Raw genomic sequence first — 9,950 nt, 5'->3', positions numbered from 1 at the left:
AACTTCCGATTGACTGATACTGAATTTTATTATTCTACAATGACGCCATTTGACCATATAAGGCCAACAGAAAACATGAAATTAGAGACCGTATTTCAAAGTAATATTCCCGTTTGACCGGTTTAGAACAGAGCGAATACAAGTTGACACGTGCGCGAGAGACGAGAGCTATACTGGACATAGTTAGTAGAGGGGGACTGGACAAAGAAGAATGATCGAAATTTAGACAAAAAGACACAAGGACCTAGATTACACTGAAAATAATGCAGTCGAAAAATAAATCACTTATTCGATGGTCTGACGCGGCCATTTAACTCGTTTCTCGTATTTACCACGCATCTTGTAAAAAGTCCGAACGCATAATCTGTCAAACCATCGAATGAGACGATTGGGTATGATAAATAACTATAATACATCGCGCATTTCTGCGCTGCGTAAGATCTTCCGTCCACTCCTCAATTTTATTCCGATTTAGTCCTGCTGTTGTTCTTGCATCTTTCCCAGTAACCTTTACTTCCGCTGAAAATCCCACAAGCCCTTGTGTCTATAACTGCAGGCTTCCCAGAAGCATTACATCTTTTCCCTTTTCCATATTTTCAAAGGAGTACTTCAAGTTGTTCCGTAAATATTGAATGCTCGCGTGTTTCCATCAGATTCCATTGACGACATTTTCTTTGGGTTTCGCTGTTGGATCTAAGCCGTGAAGCTTCATCCGTGCAGCAATGTCGCACAAGTAATCCAAACACTCGCACCTGAAAACAACAAGGATTTAGGCTTGAAATTGTAGCTTTGAAATTTTTTTAGGCTAAAAAGCAATTGCTTAAATTGCTTACACACTGCGAGGATCATTTCATTCATTTCATCATTTATCCGCCGTTTACACATGTCTTTCACATATTCACTTTGTCAAGAAATAACTGTTTTAATTTGCAATGTGATGAACATGTAATGTATTCTTATATAGCGATACAATGTTTAGCAAGCAGATGATGAAAATAAAGAAACTTATCGACTAGGACATATTGTTATAATAGCATCATACAGCTTTTTTGTCTCTGTGAATCATCACACTCTAAGGGAAAACTAAGCACATTGACCTGGCCAAAACATTTTTCTAAATTACCACAGAATTAGTTGGTTCAATTGCTCCGCCCACCTTCTTTGAGGAGAGAGGGTGGCTTACCCTGGGTGCCAGAGGGTTCTATTTTTTGTTAACGAGGAACGGTGAGCCTTTGAAAACATAACATGAACGGATATGATCACCACAATCACCACGTGCGTGGCTTGGTCACACACATCACAAAATAGAAAACCCCCTCTGAAACCAATAGTAAGGGTTGCTGTACACAAATTGCTGAATAGCTCGTCGTAAAACACTCCCCTCCACAAGTGGGAGAAGGGTTGCATAATGACCCAAATAAATGGCTGCCAAGTCTTGTATTGGTTTTTATGGACAGAATAACGAGTTATGTTTATACTGTACTCACATGGCTTTAGCTTTCTGCCATGTTTCTCCCCAGACGTACACACCATGCCGGCGAACAAGGACTGCGCAGGAGTCTGGGTACTGTTCCATGGCTTCAACCATGCTTTCCTTGATAGGAAAAAATTGCAAACTAATATAAGGTTTTGGTCACATTTTGAATGATTTACAAAATTAAGCACGTTATTAATGGTTTCCACATGTTTACTTTAGTTTCACAAGAGAACGTGTTGTACACGTGGCCGTTTACTGATTTGACGCGTTGTACACGTGACCAGTTACTGATTTGACGTGATGTACACGTGACCAGTTACTGATTTGATGTGTTGTACACGTGGCCAGTTACTGATTTGACAGGTTGTACACGTGCTCTTTTTTTACCGGCCCTAACCCCCACCAGGGGGTAAGGAACTAAGAAGATCATGTTCCCTTTAACCAATTTGAGCCGTGCTTCTGAGTCAAGCAACTAAGGCAACATCTCCAACCAATCAGAGATGACCAAAACTAATCCCAGAAGCTCCAGTAAAGAAACTAGAGATTTGGGCAAAAACGACTCAGCTTTATTGACAGCTGTCATACAAATCATCCCCAGGGCCTCTGCTGATATTGTTACAAAATCGCTATCAACACTGCCAATCATGGCAGTATGCAGAATGTGTCACATATGAACCAAGTAAATGGCCTTGCTCACCACGACTTCTCATAGCTCAGTGGATAGAGCACCCGCCCGGTGTTTTAGAGGTCATGGGTTCAATTCCTGTTGGGTACTCGGATTTTTTCTTTGTCCCACGCTCGTAACATGCTAAACATTTCATCTTTCACAAAATATTTCTCTTAAGTAATTTTTATTGCACCTTTAAGTCCCGTTTTTCTGGCACGTTATCAATTATGGGAATGACAAGCTCTTTATTTTTTATTTTTTTATTTTTGCCACACAAACAAAAAAAAGAATTATGAAAAAAAAATACAAATTAATACACAAAATAATAATGAATATACAAAACTACAATACTAGTTGTACCTATCGGTAAGTGCCAACGAGCGAAATACTCATGTTTGTTCATAAGAACAGATATTGAATGGTTTTTGATAGAACTGTATTTGAAATGACCAAAATATGGTAAATTGTATTTTAGGTACCTAATATGCGAAAAAAGTGCTACTTCTCTGGTGTTCATAAATGACACAGGCTTGATAGCCTACGTAGCAGGCGCCGTAGTTTCCAGCGCGCGTATTCTCGCGATCGCGCACTCTTTTAAACACACTAAAAAACGTACACAGATGTCTGCTACGCAGGCTACGGGTTAACCTGCGATCAGGCGTTTTTTTCCCTTGCAAAAATTTTAAGTAGGGAGGGAGGGCATGATCTCAGGTTATTAGCTACGGGTTTGACAGATTGATAACTCTTGACAAATCTTTAAATTCTTTTCAACGTTAAAATGTCGCAAAATGTAGGCAATAAATGAGGTTTAATCACTGTTTTTTAAATACAACACGTGATGGTTAAAATGTTTCCGTCCACAAAAGGGATAGTTGCATTTCAAGAACTTCTTATAAATCAAATCCCAAAATCAAAACTGCTAAGATGCTTTTTTAAAAATCATTTTCAGTAATCAGACAGTAATGCACGGGTCAGATTCAGTCTCGCATGCGAAGTGTCATGTTCAGTTACGCAAAACTTGTAAAATTTGAACAGAAAACAAAACTTGAACGGTCAAGGATTATTTGGAGGGCTAAACTTCAGAATACCCGGCCACTTATTTACATGTCATTGAATAAGAATAGAATCTATTGTGTTATGCCTCGTTCTACAAAAGGTCCCGACACATATACATGAAGTGGCCGGGTATTCTGAAGTTTGTATGACATGCAGTAATTTTAGTGAGCGTCGCTTTGTATTCATGTTATTTCTACGCGGAGCGAGAATGCGTGCCAAATAAAATATAAACGGTATTTTATTTGGAATAAATCATCGGTCAAACAACACAATCAAAGGGAAAAATTTACCCGACTTCAGCATTCTCATAAGTCAAGAAAACTCTATTTGAAGTCAACAGTCCGCTTTTGATTTTCATGTCTCTCTTCGATCGTAAATCAAAGGACTCCAAAGTCGAAAGATTATTTCATCGCTTTGAAGACCTTGATGTTCATTTTTTCGGCGGGCGAATATTCTGTAGGGTATTCTCTTTCGATTTATAATTCCCTAAAGGTGTATTTATCGGTAAAGGGATGAATGACCACATTGACAATTTTAACAGCGAGCCGCGTGGACGCCATTTTGGTCATTTGCTCTCTAGCAAGGAGTGAGAGACTGGGAACCAGTTGGGAAGAACAATACAACCCAAATATGGGGTTTACTTACACCCAAATATGGTCAAAAAAAAGTCCCTTACGCAGAACTTAAGATTTTCTCTGCCTATACACTCATACGCACACGGCTCTATGATTCTGCCGCCTCGACAGCCTCGCCTCTTGGCTCGGCTGTCTCGTTGGCAATAATATAAGATTATTAAAGATAGAAAACAAAATGGCGAAGGAACCTAATAGGGGCTTGTAAGCTTAGGTTCCCTCACAAGAAAAAAACAGAAAAAACTCTTCATCATATTTATGAAAAAACAAAGTCATTATTACATCTATGTAATTTTTAGTGCACCTTTAAGTCCCGTTCTTCTGGGGTGTTTTCAATTATGGGGATCACAAGCTCTTCATCATATCTGGTAGGAAAACAAAATGATTATTAATCTTGGCTTATGTTACTCAAACTTAATATTCTAACAAAAAAACATGGTTCAATGGAAATATTTATTCATGGTTAAATAACTAAGGGCCTCTTTACATGGGAGTTTTCGTCCCAGGATGACTTTCGTCCCGGGATGAATTCATCTCTATGTCCGGTCATTTTCTTGTTGCTGTCTACATGATTTCATCCCAGGATGAACTCATCTCGGGACTATTTCATCCCTGTCCTAAGCACCGGGATGAAACGTGGCGAAAAACCCCATGTAAACAGTCTTCCGGGATGAAATGTTATGCAATGAAAAGGGGCGAGATGAGTTCAACTCAGGCGGGAGGACTTACGTCCCAGCATCCCGATATGAACATGCTCATATAAAATAAATTTTTTTTCATTCTGGGACGAAATTAATCTCGGGACAAAACTCATCCCAGCTCTGCACTTTGCCGAAAACCATCCCATCCCCCTAGGGAGACTTACTCTCACCACCCACCTGTAATTGACACCTGTTGTACCTTTTTTCATCCCCTTGATCATCTCTTGGTGCGTGATGCGGAATTCCTTCCCAGGGTACAACAGGGTGGCCATGACGCAGTGCTTAGAGTGCGTGTGAATCACAGCTCCGGCTCCTGAAACAAAATGTTTGTCAGGTTTAACAACAAATCCAAACAAGTTTGGTAGGAACTAGGAAGTGTGAGCAGGTGCTAATGGGATGGAGGAAAATGTAATTTAAATGATTGCCCGATCCATTGCCCGATCTTCACACATGCTAATGGTGACAGCAATTTAATTGGCAGCTTAGGCGCCATTCTTTGCTTCACACATGGCTCTAACCAGGTTTTAACATTTTTGTAATATGTTTCTTTTTCCAAGAGCGGGTTATCAGCCAGACCCCCAGACGTGGAGGGCCAGGGGTTGTTCTTCCTCTGGCCTACCTTTCGACCAATCTTTGCTTAACACATGGCTCTAACCAGGTGTTACCGTTTTTGTAATATGTTTCCTTTTTCCAAAAGGGGGGTTATCAGCCTTCCGCCCAACTTCGAGGGCCAGGGGCTGTTCTTCGTCTGGCCTCTACCCTTCAACCAATCCGGCACATTTGGACCTGCAAGGGACCAAAGTCCCCGCCGACACAGCCTCCTGGGTCACACGCTTTACCACCACGGCAAGTTGAAGAACCGCTTTCTACCCCCAGGGGGGTACTCCGGCTTGTAAATGATGGGGATGATCGAAGGATTTTTTTGGGTTTGAAATTTTCGATTCCGGGATTTTTTTGGGTTGGAAAATTTGGCAAGTATTTTTTTGGGTATCTTAATTTAGATAGGGGATTTTTTGGGTATTAAAAACGAACTAATGTGCCTTGGCGTATTTATGGTATGATGAATAAACAAAACAAGTGTTCTTTGTGTTATTTTATTGCACCTCCTGGCAATTTAGGGGTAATTTGACAAGGGATTTTTTTGGGGGTTATTTTTGGTTCAGGGATTTTTTTGGGTAATGTCGGAAGATTTAGGGATTTTTTTGGGTCCTGAATTTTGCCTCCATTCGATCATCCCCGTCATTTACAAGCCAGAGTACCCCCCTGGGTTTCTACCATAACAAAAACATACATGTAGAGGTTTCATTATGTTTATATTTACCTCTCAAAGTGTAAGCATTCATAAACAATGGAGTACACTGGCTTTTCTTGAGCTTCTTCCTGTTACAGAATAAAATGAGATTATATGTTATATAAATACGTGACTGATTTCACAAGAAGTCTGTACAGAGCAAAGATGGCAAAGTAAACAGACTGTCTGCCTGAGGGACGGATGATATAATTGACTGATTGACTGAGCAGTATCTTTATTCACTCATTTGATAATGTACCCTACTTCCAGCAGTTTTCTCTTTTCTATTTTGCAATCAAATGTACTAAGGCCACAAAGCAGCAACAATAAGCTGGAGAGTGTGAGAACAGAGAAAACCTTTCAGACCAGGAAATGATGTCCATCACTTCATTAATAAATAATCTAATAAATTCATTCATCTATTAATATATTGGCACATGTAAGTCTCTAAGAAGCAAGATTCGAATGTTTATTAAAATTGAATACCAGTTTTCCTCCCTCTATAAAGACCAACACTTCTAAATTCCAATTTGATCAGGAATTCAAGGGCCAAAGGTTTGTTAGTCGCAGGACTATTAAGTGCTAACTTCGTAAAATAAAGGCGATTTATTTATCTATTTTAATACTTACGCTGGAGGAGGAGAAAAGAGATCATTTTCTTCTATGTCACACACAAACAAGTCTTCAGGCTGTACATGCGCAAACAGAAAATTACAGATGTATGTGACATTGTTGCTATCCGGGAGTGAGGTAGGGGGAAGCCTAGAGCCAAGTGGCCCATACTTGCTGGAGCTTCTCCCCCCTGAATGGGATGCTAGGTCGTCGCAGGGTACCCCCCCAGCATTATGTCCCCGGTACCCATTTATACGTGCCTGGGTGGAGATGGGCACTATGAGAGTAAAGTGTCTTGCCCAAGAACACAACACAATGACCCAGGCCAGGCCTCGAGCCTGGACCTCTCAATCCGGAGTCTGGTGCACTAACCATTAGGCCATGGCGCCGCCCACATCCCAGAGGGGGGTACGGGTACAGAAAGTACTTGGAGGAGTATGAAGGATTCTTTTCTAGACTATTATTGTTTGTCAAAATGGGATTTTCTCATTTTCGTTACCTTTTTTTATTTTTGGGGTAGTGGGCTTCTGGCACATACTTTTTGGGGTTTTAAGACTCTGGAATGGCATGGTTTGCTTTAAAATGGAGGTTTTCATATCATTTGAAATTCGAGTCGAAGAGCGCAATTCATAGGGGTTGACAGAGCGAGAGTCTTGAAGTAACAACATAGCTGTTTATGATTTTAAGTAGAACAATAATTATACATAAACAAACACAGACAGACATTATACAGGATTTTTGGCAAACTTTTAAGGCATGGACTTTTAAAATTTAAAGTATTAAAAAAATCGTGGCTTCTTTTGCACCTCTCAGTCACTTTTAAACCTGGCATTGTACCATGTAAATGACTGTTAGTCTTAATGATAAGTCTCGATAATGTGCCACCAACTTCTCACACCTATCATCAAAAGGAATTTAATTTGGTAAAAGGAATTGCTATTGCAACTTGGGATTTAAAGGGCTAATCTTTTCATGCACACAACTGTGATACTAGAAATTATGGCTTCTTTTGACTGGAAGTTAGAACTGACCTTCACTCTTTCCTTTTGAACTCCTGAGGGTGCAATAAAGATCTCATTTCTACAGTGATAAGAAAAAGACAAAGAATTTATCAACAATTCTTTACCAACTATGTTCAGAAAGTGTTTGATTTATCAGTTTTTGGCAAATGTAAGATTAAATTCACAGATTTATTACACAAATCAGTGTTCTTTTAAAGATTTTTCAGCCAAAGGCTTTTTCCACCTCCCTTCCTCTCCCAGGCAGCTCTGGGATGAGAATGGAGTTACGGCAAAATGTTTATGATGCTGCTCTAAACCCAGGGGGGCAACTCCGGCTTGTAAATGACAGGGATGATCGAAGGATTTGTTTGGGTTTGAAATTTTCGATTCCGGGATTTTTTTGGGTTGGAAGATTTGGCAAGTATTTTTTTGGGTGACTTGATTCAAATAGGGGATTTTTTTGGGTATTAAAAACAAAATTAAGTGCCTTGGCGCGGCCTTGGTGTATTTATGGTATGATAAATAATCAAACTTGAGCATTATTGCCCCTCCTGGCAATTTAGGGGTAATTAGACAAGGCATTTTTGGGGGGGTTTTTTTTGGCCAGAGATTTTTTTGGGTAATGTCGTAGGACTTGGGGATTTTTTTGGGTCCTGAGTTTTGCCTTCATTCGATCATCCCCATCATTTACAAGTCGGAGTACCCCCCTGCAGCAGCAGGATACTCAAAGAAATTATAAACTAAAATATACTGTATGTTAGAAAGTAGAGGGGGGCATTGGGGTTTGCGATATTGGCCAATTTTTCATGTGGTATTTCGGTAGTTTTAATCTTGAATTGTGGCATTGTGGTATTCTCCAAACCTGTGGGATGCGTTTTCTTAGTGTTTTGGTTGACCATAGTCGGTAAAAAACATATCCTTCTTCAGACGGAACCTGAGACAGCCTTATTTTTACACACATATTAATCTACAAGTTGACTGTTTTAAAAAACCAGTTGTTTCCACAGTCTTATCACTCGTTTTTGCCTCTTTCATTGCCCTTGCCTCAAAGAATCCACCTACATGTACTATGAAATTACAAAAATTTTTCTGAAATTTTTTAGCGGTATTGTGATATTTGCCAATGTTTTTTGTTTTAATGCAGTCTTCAGCAACCCCCCCGGGGGGGGGGTACTCCCATATGTGGCCTATATAGGTATGTGCCGCCCGATAGGGTATGGTTTTTGAGGTTCTCGGTCCTTAAATAGGGTATCATTTTTGCTCCTTTGGCAATGTATTCCCGGTGTGATCCTTAGATAGGGTACCTAAATTCTATTAGCTAAAATAAACACCCAGCTAAACGAAAAAAAGATACCTTAAAACTGAATTTTCTGTTCAGGTATTACTAAAGCGATTTTATAAAGATTTGTGTCTTGCCTTGCGCGGTTAGCCGTTGTTTGGGTCGTAACGGAACGCTTCTCTTCCCCTTAAATAGGGTGTCATTTTTCGATTTTGGGCCTTAAAAAGGGTATCAATTTTCGCTTTCTTTATCCTTAAATAGGGTCAGGGTTTAAGAACCTTGGCGGCACACCCCTATCCGAAATTTATGGGAGTACCCCCCCCCCCCCCCCCCCCCCGGGAGCAACCCTCAGTGAATAGTAGTGAGCAGCATAGTGTTTGAACATGATACTGACCCACATTTGATACTGATTCCTCCACCAGTGCCTGTGACCCAATCCAGGTGATAAAACTGTTGCAACAGCTCAGGAATCAGATTTCTAGGATGCTCCAAGTCCTGAAATAAGTGCATTAAGTTTACATATGAACAGCCATGTTTAAGGGACATGTAGTCAGGACAAAAGCATGTGTTGCTGCAACATGTGCCTACTACATTTTCTTGTATATGTTCTGTTGCAATTTCCCTGTGGCATGTCCCTGCAAAGCTGGGCACCAAATGATGATTTCTATTTCCATTTATGCAAGGTTCTTTCGATTCCAAACGTCAATTTGTACTCTAGACTAAATGCTTCAAACCAGCGATGACTTTCCCTATCCCAAACTCTTTTAGGAAGGGGGGGGGATGGGGGGGGGGGGGGGGGATCAGGCTGTAACTTAGCAAAGTTTCATGGATTTTGCCCTCCTAGTCACGCCTAAAGAAAAAATCTCACTACGATCACTGTGAGTTTATATAGTTGGAGTATGTCTGGTCAAATTTATTCTCGATTTTTTACATTTTTGCCATTTTATAGTGATAAGATTTAAGCTTAAGCTTATCACTGCATGAGTCTTAAATCTGCACAAATCGATCGCGATGATCACTCCACACGCAGTTCGTAACGACACATGGCATGAAATACATGCCGAAAGCATGATCAAAATTACAAGAATATATCCCCACCTGCGAAAAATTCGACTTTGAAGCAGTCATAAATGGTTTCTTACCTTAGAAAACTCAGAACATTCAACTGGAGCTGATCTTTTCGCCATCGCAACAGTTTCAGCTCGCCCCAGGGCCTGACTCGTCCCGTCGCGTC

The 9,950-nt window shown here is 40.3% G+C and overlaps 1 protein-coding gene across 1 annotated transcript; it reads right to left on the bottom strand.

Moving 5' to 3' along the window:
• Nucleotides 1–9: 9 nt before the first annotated feature.
• LOC144631851 (methylthioribulose-1-phosphate dehydratase-like) lies at nucleotides 10–9,918 on the bottom strand. The gene is made up of 9 exons (XM_078490427.1): nucleotides 9,859–9,918; nucleotides 9,111–9,211; nucleotides 7,468–7,516; nucleotides 6,455–6,513; nucleotides 5,855–5,913; nucleotides 4,711–4,846; nucleotides 4,137–4,197; nucleotides 1,488–1,594; nucleotides 10–752 (listed from the first exon to the last, which is right to left on the bottom strand). The coding sequence occupies exons 1-9, from the start codon at nucleotides 9,901–9,903 to the stop codon at nucleotides 650–652; spliced, it is 720 nt and encodes a 239-aa protein (XP_078346553.1). The 5' UTR covers nucleotides 9,904–9,918; the 3' UTR covers nucleotides 10–649.
• Nucleotides 9,919–9,950: the final 32 nt, after the last annotated feature.

Source organism: Oculina patagonica, chromosome 12 (assembly GCF_052425735.1).
Source record: "Oculina patagonica isolate OP01 chromosome 12, crgOcupat, whole genome shotgun sequence".
In the NCBI taxonomy this organism is placed as follows: Eukaryota; Metazoa; Cnidaria; class Anthozoa; order Scleractinia; family Oculinidae; genus Oculina; species Oculina patagonica.
The sequence above is the reverse complement of the archived record's forward strand: the minus strand, read 5'-3'. Positions and strand labels throughout refer to the sequence as shown.